Here is a 14,195-nt window from a genome sequence, read left to right as displayed (position 1 = left end):
CAGAGAAATATCCTTCACATTCCTTATTGCATTTTCACTCTCCAAAGGTCAACATGGACAAGTTTTTGTTGTGTGTTCATCAAGAAAATTTTTTTCCATGTTTGTACAATCATGATCCTAATCAGATGGTAGGAACAAAGTAGTGTAGCTTATCTTAGATTTATATGTATATATGTGCATGTTTGTATATGTGGAGTTCCTGGGTGGTGCAAATGGTTAATATGCTCAGCTGCTAACCAAAAGGTTAGAGGTTTGAGTCCACCCAGAGGCTCCTCAGAAGAAAGGCCTAGTGGTCTACTTTCAAAAAATAGGTCACTGGAAACTTTAAGGAGCCTAGTTCTACTCTGACAAACATGGGGTCACCATGAGTTGGAATTGACGGCAAATAACAACTACAACGATTGTCACCACGAAATAAGTTTATGCTTCGGAGGCAGACATTCTGGCCTCAAATCTCAAATTTACTATTCACTATGTGATAGGAACCCAGGTGACATAGTGGTTAAGCTCTTTGCTGCTAACTGAAAGGTTAGCTGTTCAAACTCACCAGCCATTCTGTGGGAGAAAGATGTGGCAGTCTGCTTCCGTAAAGATTTACAGCCTTAGAAACCCTATGGGGCAGTTCCACTCTATCCTGTAGGGTCACTATGAGTCAGAATCGACTCGCTGGCAGTGGGTTTTGTTTTTGGGGGGGTACTTTGACTCTATCTCAGGTGAATTACCTCCTCTGTCCAAGGATGTTCACACTGTGGACATTGGCAACTGGGATTTAGTGGCTGGAAACACCACCTAATGTCTATTCCAACTCCTAGTGTCACCACTGCATCTGTCTTGGTCTGCCTCCTGGGAAAATATAATCACTTGAATTTTTCTTCAGAGACAAGGAAACCTCTAGAGGCCACAAGAACCGGTTTCTTGGGATATACCATCAAGCCACACTCAAGTAGGGTAGGGATGACTCCAGTTAGACCTGCCACCCTCATAGGAAGGTGGATAACATGACTTAGGCAAACATGTCAAATGCTTATGTACACATCCATGTCCTCCTTCTGGGTATGTCCTGACACCAAGCCCAAGTTCCTGTTAAACTTAAAATACCACTAGTTGAAAGTGAGACTAATGGTACTAACATGAACTTGTGCTAACCTTGTGATTAGAACTTTGCATTGCCAACAATTATGGAGCACCCTCTGTGTACCAGATGTTTTCACCTATATCTTGTTCATTACATGAGACTGCGTAAGAACCCTATATCATCCCTGTTTTACAGATGAAAGCACTGAGGGTCAGAGAAGTGAGGAAGCGGCCAGGCTGGGAATTGAACCCCAAAGTAGAAGCTTCTTCCATAATACTGGTAAACTGAGGCAGAAGCTGTCCTTGGTTCAGTTCTCGTCTGCCTAGTAGGAAGAAGATAAGACCACTGAGGCCATTTGTATTCCTCACCCCAAAAAGGATAACCCCTCACCTTCTCCATTTGAGTCCAGTAGTCCAGCACATCCCCCGCAAAGTTAAATTCCTCAGGTGTATCGTAGTCATCCCATTTTGGGGCTTCAGGTCCTGACACAGACTGGCAGCGCAGGTGCTGAGGGGCAGGGTGGAAGCTGTGGCAGGATTTGTGGATGGCCCAGACAACCCGAAACCTCATTAGCCACTGCATTGTGGGGCAGTCCTCAGGAAACAGGAACAGAATTCTCAGGTCACCACCTGCCTTGGAAAGAGATGGCTAAAGGTTGGTCGTGCAGCAGGAATTAGCTCCACAAAATGAATGCATACTCCTGGTTAATTGCCAGAGTTATAAGTTTCTTTCAGCATCCGAATTTGGAGGACACAGCATATTGATTTAGGTGGGAATGGGAGTGCAACTGGTTAATGTGCTCAGCTCCTAATCGAAAGGTTGGAGGTTCAAGTCCACCCAGAGGCAGCTCAGAAGAAAGGCCTGGCAAGTTACTCCCCAAAAATGAGCCACTGAAAACCTTACAGAGCACAATTACATTCCGACACACATAGGGTTATCATGAGTCTGAATCGACTCAGTGGCAGCTGGTGGTGGTGTAGCCCAGAGTACCCTCACTGAAGTGAACTTCGTTCTTATCTCCCCAGATGCGAAACCACAGGCAGGAATGCTGGCGAGGGGCTTCAGCTATCAGATGAGGTGGGCACACATTCTTGGGGGGTCTTCTCCTTCCCCGAACCACCTAGGATTTAAGTTCTGGAAGACAGGCATGTGGCCATCCCCTTATGTTAGGAACTTAACATTTTGAATGTCCTTACCCATATTCCCCTTACTCTGGAGAGTTCTCTTTCCCCAAGTGCAATCATGTGGTTCCCTTGGAAGTGGCCATATTTTTAGATGATCCCATCCCTGGACCAAAGTTGATTAGTCCAGGGTTGAGCATCGGGCTGGATCAAATAGTCATTCCCCAGGATTTTTGAGCCCAAGCTGGGAGCGGGGGGTGGGGTGGGGGGGTAGGGGTCATAATCCTTCTCCAAAATTTTTGTGTTCAGTACTAAAGGGTGTATAAGGCAGCCTCTTTCTGGTGGAAGCCATAAAATGCACATTTTGGGAACTGTCATGTGGACAAAGTATGCAGGAGAGAATGAAGCTGATGTGCAGAAAGAAATAGAGATGAGGGCCAGAGAGAACCCTGCAGGCATTCAAGCCCCTAGCTCATATTGTTCCTGAAGCCAACTGCATCCCTGCCCCACTAGTCATAATACCTTCCTTTATATTCTGCAAGCCCATATTTCTCCTTTGCCTGAGATTGGGTACTGTCACCTTGAGACTATAAATGCACTAATAAATATACACCTTCCTACTTAGGACAGGGAAACCCTGGTGGCATAGTGGTTAAGAGCTCAGCTGCTAACTAAAAGTTTGGCAGTTTGAATCCACAGTCGTGCCTTGGAAACCCCATGGGGTAGTTCTACTCTGACCTATAGGGTCCTTATGAGCCAGAATTGATGGCAACAGGTTTGTTTTTTGTTTTGGTTTATTCAAGATAGAGGAGCCCTGGTGGCACAGTGGTTAAGCACTTGGCTGCTAACTGAAAGGTTGGTGGTTCAAATCCATCAGGTGCTCAGTGGGAGAAAGATGTGGCAGTCTGCTTCTGTAAAGATTACAGCTTTGGAAACCCTATGGAGCTGTTCTACTGCGTGGTATAGGGTCACTATGTGTTGGAATCAGCTCAATGGCGTAGGGCTTTTTTTCTTTTTTTTTTGTACTCAGGGCAGACACAGCACCTTCCCTGTAGGACTGGGATGTGGTTTTGGGGTCTTTCCCAGGCCAGTATTCTAGGCAACCATTACCAATCCATCAGAGTTGACACATGAAATGGAAACTTTTTGCCACCCCAGATACTGGTAAATACACCCAACATAAGACAGGACCCTCATTTATTAGGGTCTTTCTTCAAGTTTGATTTTGAAAATTAAGCTAGAACTATCCATTTTATTCCATAAAAATGTTGACTGAAATAAATCATTTTGCACACAGCTTGGAGATGGAAGCACTTTGTCACCACAAACAAGTTCCTCTCAGTTCCAACAATAAGATGATACTGTTTGACAAAAAGACCCATAGAATGAGCCTATAAAATGTGACTCAATTTACATTGAAGAAGTTTGTACCAGGGCTTCCAGTTAGAACCCCTGCTGAGAATGTGCATTTCCACCCCTGATGTACTGAATTGGAATCTACAGTTTAACAAGATCCCCAGGTGATTCTTACATATAATAAATTTTGAGAACCACTGCTCTACTAGTGGTTCTAAGAATTCGTCCCTAACCAGCAGCATTAGCATTGTCTAGAAACTTGTTGGAAACCCTGGTGGCATAGTGGTTAAGTGCTATGTCTGCTAACCAAGAGGTCAGCAGTTCGAATCTGCCAGGCGCTCCTTGGAAACTCTGTGGGGGCAGTTCTACTCTGTCCGGTAGGGTCACTATGAGTCGGAATCAACTCGACGGCAGTGGGTTTGGTTTTTTCTTTTTTGGGAGGGGAACTTGTTAGACATGCAAATTCTCATCAGGGACTTGAACCAGAATGAACTGGTTGGAAGCCCTGGTTTATACTTATAAAACCCTAACCAACCAAACAACAGCAACAACAAAACAAACAAACAAACCCTTTGCCCTAGTCAATTCTGATTCATGGTGACCTCATGTGTTACAGACTAGAGCTGATCAGTAGGGTTTCCTCGACTATAATCTTTATGGATGCCAATTGCCAGGTCTTTCTTCTGCAACACAACTGGGTGGGTTCAAACCACCAACCTTTAGGTTACTGGGTGATTGCAAACTGCTTGTACCAAAACCTAACCCCAGTTAAATTTTGGTTGCTACTCCCAGAACCCTGCTATGTATTCCTGATAGGAGAAAAAAAAAAGATAGGAGAGTCACTGCTAAATACACCTTGGGTTACTATCTGCAGAAAGCGGTGACATAGGAAAAGCTCTTCTCTTAGAGATGGCTTGTCAGCACCAAGCCTTGGGCCAGATGAACTAAAGTATGTCCCCTTCCTCTTTAGTACCTGTCAATCAGTGGTGCTGGCTTTTTTTTTTTTTTATTGTCTGGCCCTTTTTTTAACTGTATTTTAGATGAAGGTGTACAGAACAAACTAGTTTCTCATTAAACAGTTTGTACACTTATTGTTTTATGACATTGGTTAACAACCCCACAACACGTCAACATTCGCCCTTCTCCACTTCGAGTTCCCTGTTACCAGCTTTCCTGTCCCCTCCTGCCTTCTAGTCCTTGCGCCTGGGCTGGTGTACCCCTTTAGTTTCATTTGATTTTATGGGCCTGTCCAATCTTTGGCTGAAGGGTGAACCTCAGGAGTGATGTCATAACTGAGCTAAAAAGGTGTCCAGGGACCATACTCTCAGGGTTTCTCCAGTCTCTGTCAGGCCAGCAAGTCTGGTCTTTCTTTCTGAGTTAGAATTTTGTTCTATATTTTTCACCAGCCCTGATCAGGACCCTCTATTGTGATCCTTGTCAGAGCAGTCAGTGGATCAGGGAGGTGACCTGAGTAAGGGTGGTATTACAATCTCACTGTAATCCTTTCAACATAAAATTACAATCACAAAATGGTCGACAACCACACAATACTGGGAATCATGGCCTATCAAGTTAATACACACATTTTTGGGGGGGACATAATTCAATTTATGACAGGACCACAACAGAATATTTTCTGATATAGTGTTGGAAAACCAGCCCCCTAGGTGGGAAGGTACTCAAAACAAAAGGCTTGAGCACACCAATGATCATAAAGACAGCACAGAACCAGCCAACATTTCATTCTGTCTTTGGGGTCACGCACTGTGCTCCTGCCACTGCTTTCTTGGTGGTACGAGGTCCCCCTGTCTCTGTGCTTGCTTCTTCCTTTTATATCTCAAGAGACTTCCTCAAGACACAATCCAGTCTTGTAGATTGAGTCCTGTCTCACTAACACAATTGCTGCCCATCTTCCCTCGGCATCATAGGGGCAGGATTTACAACATATAGGAAAATCACACAGTACCTGGAATCATGGCCCAGCCAAACTGATACATTTTGGGGGGGAATAACTGAATCCATGACACCTGGTATGAATCCTGCTTGGTTGTGGTGTATTATTTTTTTGATATGGTGCTGAATTCTACTGGCTAGAATTTTGTTGAGAATTTTTGCATCTATATTCATGAGATATAAAAAAAAACAAGATATACTGATCTGTAATTTTCTTTTTTTGTGGTGTCTGCCTGGTTTTGGTATCAGGGTTATGTTGGCTTCATAGAATGAATTTAGAATTATCATTTCCTTTTCTGTGTTCTGAAATAGTTTGAGTAGTACTGGCATAAGCTCTTTGAATGTTTGGTAGAATTCTTCAGTGAAGCCATCTGGGCCAGGGCTTTTTTATGTTAGGAGTTTTTTTTTTTTTTTTAATTACCTTTTCAATCTGTTCTCTTATTATGAGTCTGTTCAGAATTTCAACATCATTTTGTGTTAGTTTGGGTATGTAGTGTGTTTCTAGAAATTTGTCCATTTCCTCTAGGTTTTCAATTTTTTTGGAGTATAGTTTTTCATAATATTGTTATGATCCTATTTATTTCAGTTGGGTCAGTTGCAGTGTCCCCCATTTCATTTCTTATTTGGGTTATTTGTGTCCTCTCTTGTTTTTCTTTTTTCAGTTTGTCTGGTGGTTTGTTGATTTTGTTGATCCTTTCAAAGAACCAACCTTTGGTTTTGTCGATTCTATTGTTTTTCTCTATCTCATTTATTTCTGCTCTGATCTTTATTATTTCCTTTCTTCTAGTAGCTGTGGGCTTCTTTTGCTGTTCTCTTTCTATTTGTTCAAGTTGTGTAGCTAACATTTTGATTTTGTCCCTTCTTTTTTGATGTGTGCATCTATTGCTATAAATTGACCTCTGAGGACTGCCTTTGCTGTGTCCCAAAGATTTTGGTATGATGTGTTTTCATTTTTGTTTGATTACAGGAATTTTTTATTCCTTCTCTGATTTTTTCTATTACCCAGTGGTTTTTAAGCAGGGTATTGTTTAGTTTCCATGTAATTGAAAAATTTTTTTCCTTCCGCTTGCGTTGTTAATTTCTACTTCAATGGCATTGTGGTCATGGAAGATACTCTGTATTGTTTCAATGTTTTGGATTTTGTTGAGGATTGCTCTGTGTCCTAAGAGCTGGTCTATTCTGGAGAACATTCCGTGTGAATTGGAGAAGGATGTGTACCTTGCAGCTGATGGGTGGAGTGTTCTATATATGTCTATGAGGTCAAGTTGGCTGATTGTGCTGTTTAGCTCTTCTGTATCTTTGTTGAGTTTCTTTCTAGATGTTCTGTCTTTTACTAAGAGCAGTGCATTGAAGTCTCCTACTATTACTGTGGAACTGTCAATTTCTCTTTTCAGTGCTGTTAAAGTTTCTTTTATGTATTTTGGAGCCCTGTCATTGGGTGTGTAGATGTTTATTATGGTTAAGTCTTCATGATGGATCATCCCTTTAATCATTATATAGTGCCCTTCTTTGTCTTTTATGGTGGATTTTATTTTAAAGCCTATTTTATCCAAGATTAACATTGCCATTCCTGGTTTGTTTGTTTGTTTGTTTGTAGTTATTTGCTTAATATATTTTTTTCCATCCTTTCATTTTTAATAAATTTACGTCTTTGGTTCTAAGGTGTGTCTCTGGTAGACAGCATATTTATGGATCCTGTGTTTTTATCCATTCTGTCACTTTCTGTCTCTTTACGGGTGCATTTAGGCCATTTACATGAAGTGTAATCATTGATAGGTGTGAGTTTTTTGCAGTCATTTTTTGTGGTCCTGGCATTTTCTTTGTTCCTCGTACTCTCCTGTGCTGAATTCCTTTTGTTTGTGGATTTCTTTTTCATTTCTTTCGTTTTTGTAGATTTTGTTTTTATTGAGACTTTATGTTTTTCTTCTTTAGTTTGATGAGTAGGTTTGTTAACTTTCTTTGTGGTTACCTTGAAAATTTACCCTTATCTTCCGAGGTTTGAACCAGTCTATTATTTCTTGGTATCGCTTTGCCTTGCTCTCCATTAGAAAGTTCTATACCTACACCATTTATTGCCCTCTTTTATTGTTCTGATATTGTCATTTACAGATTAATCTCTCTGGTGCCCTGTTGTAATTCTTTTTGTTTTGGATAGTCCTTGAGAGTTCATTTCCTAGGTTGATATCTGGCTGGTACAATCTTATGTTCTAGATTCAGGCTGTGGTCTGATGTTTTTTGTTCTCAGACTGAAGGACTCCCTTTAATAATTTGTGTAAGTTTGGTTGGGTTTTTACATATTTACTTAATTTCTGTTTATCTGGAAATGTCCTAATTTTACCATCATATCTGAATGAGAGTTTTGCAGGATATGTTATTCTTGGTTGGCAATTTTTTTCTTTCAAGGTTTTATATATGTCATCCCATTGCCTTCTTGCCTGAATGGTTTCTGCAGGTAATCAGAGCTTAGTCTTATTGTTTCACCTCTGTATGTGACTTTTCGTTTTTCTTGAGTTGCTCTCAGAATTCTTTCTTTGTCTTTGGTTTTAGCAAGTGTGATTATGATATACTTCAGTGATTTTCTTTTGGGATCTATCCTATATGGGGTTTGTTGTGCTTCTTGGATTGGTCAGTTTTTCATCTTTCATGATATTAGGGAAGTTTTCTGTCAGCAATTCTTCAATGATCGTCTCTATGTTTTCCATTTTCTCTCCCTGTTCTGGAACTCTGATCACTTGAGAATTTTTGCTTTTGATTGTATCATACATCGTTCTCAGGGTTTCTTCATTTTTCTTCATTCTTTTTTCTGATTTTTCCTCAAATAGAGTTATATCCAAGTGTTTGCCTTCAATTTCACTGATCCTGTCTTCCATCATTTCAAACGTGCTCCTCAGCCCTTTTATGACACTGTCCCTTTCTGAAATTTGTTGTTTATCTTTTGGATTTCTAATTGTTGTTTTTGTATGATTCCTAGTTGTGAATTTATTTTGACATTTTGTTCCTGTATCATTTTCCTGAATTATTCCTTTTCTTTTTCTGTATTTTCCATGATTTTGTCTGCCTTTTCCATTAATTTGCCTATTTTTCCTCATATTTCTGTGCTTTTTGCTTCAACTCTTGCATAGCTCTGAATATTAGAGATCTGAATTCCCTATCAGGTAGTTCTAGTGCCTTTTCTTTTACGGGAAAGTCATCTGGTGTTTTATTTTGGACGCCTACTGAAACCATCCTGTCCTGGTTTTATTTTATATGTTTTGATATTTTCTGCTGTCTTCAGGACATTCAGTAGTTATTTTCTTCATTTATTGATTGTAGATATATTTGTTTCATCCTGCTTCTTTATTTTATTTCGTTCTGTCTGAGTAGGCGGACTGTGCATTCTTTGTTGTTAGCTTGTCTGTGGTCATGGTAGTTTTCACTTCTTTGTCCAATGGGCAGGGCCAGTTGCTCAGCTATGGTGTGGCAGGGCAGGTCCGGCTGAAGGGAAGGGGCTGGGATGGGTTGTTTGTGGCATGTACCAGGGCCAACAGGGCAGGCTGGGAATCAGTGCTGGGCAGACTCCTGTAGGCCATGCTTGTGCTGCTCAGAGGTGTGATGTTCAGTGCACAGTGCAGGTAGGCAGGAAAGAGGGAGAGGTTGTGTTGTGTGGTGCTAATATGGATGTGAGAAAGAGGGGAGAGAGAAGAGAGAAACAGGAGCCAAAAACCAAGAAACAAACAGTGCTAAGGGAGCTTGCCATTGGAGTGGAGAGATAAGAAACAAAAAGAAAAAAAAAAAGGCAAAAAGAAAAAAATAACTAGATAAAATTTGGAAAGAAAAGAAAAGACTCCAGGGGTGCCATCCCACTGGTACAGCTGTGAAGATCAGGGAGGTAGCTCCCAGGCTGTGCAGTATCGCCTGGCTAAAGGGGGTATATGTGTCACATAGTGCCACATATACAGGAGACAGGAAAAGAAAGTAAGTATAGAGAGCTGAGAACTGAGAAATGAAGAAAGAAAGGGAAAGAGAGAGGGGGAAAAAAAAAGAAGAACAACAAAATGTCCCTAGGGATCCCACCAACGCAGCTGCACAGACTGGGGAGGTGGCTCCTAATCCATGCAGTGCAGCCTGGCTAGAAATGGCTCCCAAGCTGCAAAGAGAAAAAGAAAACAAACAAAATGAAACAGAACAAAGGAAAACAAAACAAAAAAAAAGAAAGAAAAATCCCCCAGGATCCCACCAACGTGGTGTCATGGGCTGGGGGACTGGTTTCCCCATCAAGCTGCGGGTCACAGCATTTCAAGAAGAAGCAAAGATGCACATGGAGCCAGGTGTTCAAGAGAAAGGGGGGGGAGGTGGCGGGAGGCATGGAAGAAACCAAAAGAAACAGAAAAAAGCAGCACTACCAACAGACACTATGAGTTGGAATCGACTCGATGGCACTGGATTTGGTTTTTTGGTTTGGTACCAACAGACAAATGTCACTCAGGGAGCTGGCCAGTGTGGGGAGGGTGAATCCCAGTGGTCTGGGGCCAAAGCAGTTGCCTCCCAGCCAAGAGACTGTGGCTGGTGAGAAGCAGATGAGGCTGAGGGGGTGGGTAGAAGGGTGGGGATTAAGAAGGTGTATATTGCTGGTTACCAGGTGCTGTCTCCTGCTGGGAACTTCATGAAGCTGCTTTCACATATTCCCTGTGCACCAATCTCTGACATGGGCAGGGGGAGTCCAAGTGGCATGGATGCTGTACTTCCTGGCCAGCTGAGCCACCACTGCCAGCCAGAAAGCACAGAGGTGGAACAGCAAGGAGAGGATTGGGAGTGGGAAAACGTGTATCACTGTTTACTGGGTTCTGTGACTCCTGCTGGGAGCTCTGTGAAGCTGCTTTCCTGTGCTCCCTGTCCACTGATCTCTGACAGGAGTCCAAGATGGCAGATCCGTGTTGCGTTAGCTGATAGGGGACCTCTGCACATATCTCTCCTTTCTCTCTGTTCTCTGTCAGTTTCTTATTCCATCCAGTATTTGGCTGAGTTCGTCTCTTCATTTGACACTTTGGGTTCCAGGATTGATGTTTGTCTCTGTTTTACTTAGTTTTTTGGGTCTTTGCTGTGGAGGGACAGTGTGGTGCTTTGGTCTATGGCACCATGTTGGCCAGAAGTCCAATGGTGCTGTCTTTTGTTTTATCATAGCACTCTTGGGCTAGAAAGACCATAAGATATCAAACGGACCAGACCTGGCCCTCAGACATGCTCCGTTTGGATCTCAGTTTTTGGAGGAAAAAGTTGAATTGCCAACATTTAAAAATTGAGAGTTGTCATTAAAAAGTGTGAATTAAAGGTTTCTCTTGAAAATTTCGAAGATCTGGCAACGTTGGGCCTTTAGCTCAACCTGGTATCAACTGGCTGCAACTGAGAAATGCTGCTTTATTTACATGGAATGTTCTCCAATTTGACCCAGTTCCTACCGCTCCCCATTTTGTCATGCCTGCCTGCTTCTCTACTTATTACACCTGCGCAGATACTGTGGGCATTTGAACTTAAAATTCCTGATATAGGTCAACATCCCAGGAAGGGGAGGGCAGGGCAGGGCAAGTGTAACAACATAACTGTTGCTAGAAATCAGCCTTCTCTGTTGTTATTTTCACATATATCCCTGCCCATAGGGATAACACCGAAATTCTGGGCACAAACACCAGACTGGTTTGCTGTTTTTACACAAGGGCATATAAATGGCATCCGATTCTTCCTTAAAACACCAATTTGCTATTTCTCCCGAGAACAGTGCAAACAACACCTTAATAACTGGCTAAAGAGCAAACCAAAAGGGAGAAAAATAAAAGGAAATTCTCTAACCTGTCTTGATCAAATAGAGAAGTAATTACTTTGGCATCACATTATAATTGTGTTTGCAATCCTAACTTAGTGTGTGTCACATGAGAGCACTAAGCACAGTGCCCAGCTGAGGAGGACTGTAGTAGCTGAGACCTTCACCTTAGGTGTCAGACAGCACAGGTTCAAATTCTGGTCGCTTCCTTCACCACCAGTGTAATTTTGGGCAATTTACTTCTCTTTAAAAAATGGAAGTATTGGCGGCACCTAGAATTTGGCTGATGAGTGAATGAAATCCTTTGTAAAGCATTTAGCACAGACCCAGAACAGATAAATAAGATATGAAGGAATATCAAGAAATATGAGCTTCTATTAGTTAACATTCAATGAGAGGGAAACTCTCATTGAATTAAAAAAAAAAATTGCCGTGGAGTCGATTTGACTCATGGTGACCCCATATGTCCAGAGTAGAAATGCTCCATACAATGTTCAAGGCTGTGACCTTTTGGAAGCAGATTTCCAGGTCTTTCTTCTGAGGTGCCTCTGGGTGGGTTTGAACCACCAACCTTTTAATTATTAGTTAAGCACTTCGTCTTTGCACCACCCAGGGACTCCCATTTAATAACTAGGCCTCAAAAGAAGACCTTTGGGGTTTGAATCTAAAGAGAAAGAATGTAGATAAGTTCTTGAACATGGATACAGCAGCTCCAGCTTCTGTACTGAGATATAAGAACCTGATCTCACAGTGTACCAAGAGGACTAAAAGACAGGTCTCTCTCCATCTATCTGTCTGTATATCTATGTGTCTTTATACCTGTATGTCTGTGTATCTGTATGTCTCTATACCTAAATACCTACCATTCTACCTTTCTCTGTCTCTCTCTATATATACACACTTATGCCTATCTCTGGAGTCCTGGTGGTACAGTGGTTAAGGGCTTGGCTGCTAACCAAAGGGTCGGCAGTTTGAATCCACCAGCCACTCCGTGGAAACTCTATGGGAAAGTTCTACTCTGTCCTGCAGGGTTGTTATGAGTTGGAATCAACTTGACAGCAACAGGTATGCCTATCTCTATACTTACGTGTTTATATGTCTATTTCTATATCAATAACTGTATTTACATATACATCTATATCTATCCCTTAGCATGTCCAACATATGCTAGGTACTAAACAAAATATCAGTTTCTTCCGTTATTTTCCTAATTCAAGAAACTGGGAGATGAAAGCTGGGGAGAGAAAAGCCAGCCTGCTCCACAAAATGTCTGAATAATAAAGAAACATATTTTTCATTCATCAGGTATTTATTAAACATCTATTATTTCCCAGGTGGAAACCCTGGTGGCGTAGTGGTTAAGTGCTACAGCTGCTAACCAAAGGGTTGGCAGTTCGAATCCGCCAGGCGCTCCATGGAAACTCTATGAGGCAGTTCTACTCTGTCCTATAGGGTCGCTATGAGTCGGATTCGACTCGACGGCACTGGGTTTGGTTTTTTTTTTTTTTTTTGGTATTTCCCAGCTATTGTTTTAGGTACTGCAGATCTAGTGCTTAATGAGGCTGAAAGAGTCCCCATCCTCTTGGAACTTATAGTCTAAGGACACCCTATGAAATATTTTTAAGGAATAATTTTTTTGAAGTACTTTAAGGAGCATTTTGAAAGCAATTTGGTGCTGTGGCTTTGAGGGGGTGGTTGGGCTCACCACTCTATGCCAAGGTTCACAGTACCTCCAAGAATTCCTGTAACAGAGCTTTGATTTCACAAGACTTTGAACAGAAAAATTCTTTTATTTTATGGAGGCACATACTTAATGTGCTATGAAGGGGTCCAAGCCACAGAGCCCAGGTTTGACTTTGGCTCCACCACCTACCAGCTGGGAGTCCTGAGCACAATTCACTTCTCTCTTGAGGGCACGGCAATAATAATCCCCTCTGTCCTCCCATGAGGATTACTGAGGTAAGAACATAAATCGTGTTCCTCCAACGGTGTCTGGTACACAGTAAGAGATCAATAAATGTTGAGGTGCCCTTTAACCATCTGCAAATTCTGAACCCCTCATACCCCCAGTGAGATATTTAAAAAAAAAAACAAAAAACTCCTTTTTAATGGAAAAAAAAAAAAAAAAAACTTTACATAATGTGAACCAGCTTCACCATAGTGAAGGTTTCATTCAAGTGTTCACCTTCCGGCTTTCTCCACATCCCTCCACGCTCTCTACGACCTCCCATGGTCTAACACCTTCAGAGTTGCCCACTGTTAAATTGATCATTTTCTCTCTGCCAGGCACTGTTCTGGGCACATCACATGTATTCTCATTTATTCCTCTCACCATATATGACCATCCTCATTTTCCAGTTAAAGAAATAAAGTGTCAGAAAGGTCAAGAGACTTGCCCAAGATCAGTCAGCTCTAAGTGGCATGGTCAGAACTTGAAATCAGGCCTTCTGACTTGCTACATATTTAACTGCCCTGCAGCAGACACACATGCATGTGTGCACACATACACACCCCCCAAAGAATCTGCAGTCACCTCCGTCTTACCTGGTATCGTTGGACTAGGTCTGGGATAAGTGTTCAAAAAGGGGCTTTGTATTTTCGGTTCTCTCTGATCAGAACCTTCCCAGGGATGTGCACACAGCAAAATACGGCTCCTGCCCACAACTGGGGAGAACCTTGAGCAAAGAACTTGGCAGGAATTGGTGATTAAGGGGAGGAGATGTTCAAAGAGCACAGGTAGAAAACAGTTAAAACAGGGCTTCCGGTCCAGGCCACAAGCTAGGAAAACACAGGCCACTTACATAAACTCACCTCCCATTCTTGTGGCATGATTTGAGGTGTGGATGAACAAATAAAGTCAAATGGAGCTCCCTCACAATTTCTCTGAGGCTAACCT

The 14,195-nt window shown here is 42.0% G+C and overlaps 1 protein-coding gene across 2 annotated transcripts in view; it reads right to left on the bottom strand.

Annotated features, from left to right (window-relative positions):
• The window catches only part of ACSM1 (acyl-CoA synthetase medium chain family member 1), a 61,659-nt gene extending 47,694 nt beyond the window's left edge, over positions 1-13,965 (bottom strand). For both annotated transcript variants that reach the window (XM_049904910.1, XM_049904911.1), the window contains exons 1-2: positions 13,844-13,965; positions 1,466-1,708 (exon numbers count right to left, since the gene is read on the bottom strand). In XM_049904910.1, coding sequence (XP_049760867.1) covers positions 1,466-1,657 — 192 coding nt within the window. In that variant the 5' untranslated portion in view covers positions 1,658-1,708; positions 13,844-13,965. The remainder of the gene's footprint in view (positions 1-1,465; positions 1,709-13,843) is intronic.
• Positions 13,966-14,195: the final 230 nt, after the last annotated feature.

The sequence above is a fragment of the Elephas maximus genome, chromosome 12 (assembly GCF_024166365.1).
Source record: "Elephas maximus indicus isolate mEleMax1 chromosome 12, mEleMax1 primary haplotype, whole genome shotgun sequence".
Lineage (NCBI taxonomy): Eukaryota > Metazoa > Chordata > Mammalia > Proboscidea > Elephantidae > Elephas > Elephas maximus.
This window is presented reverse-complemented; position numbering and strand designations above follow the sequence as displayed.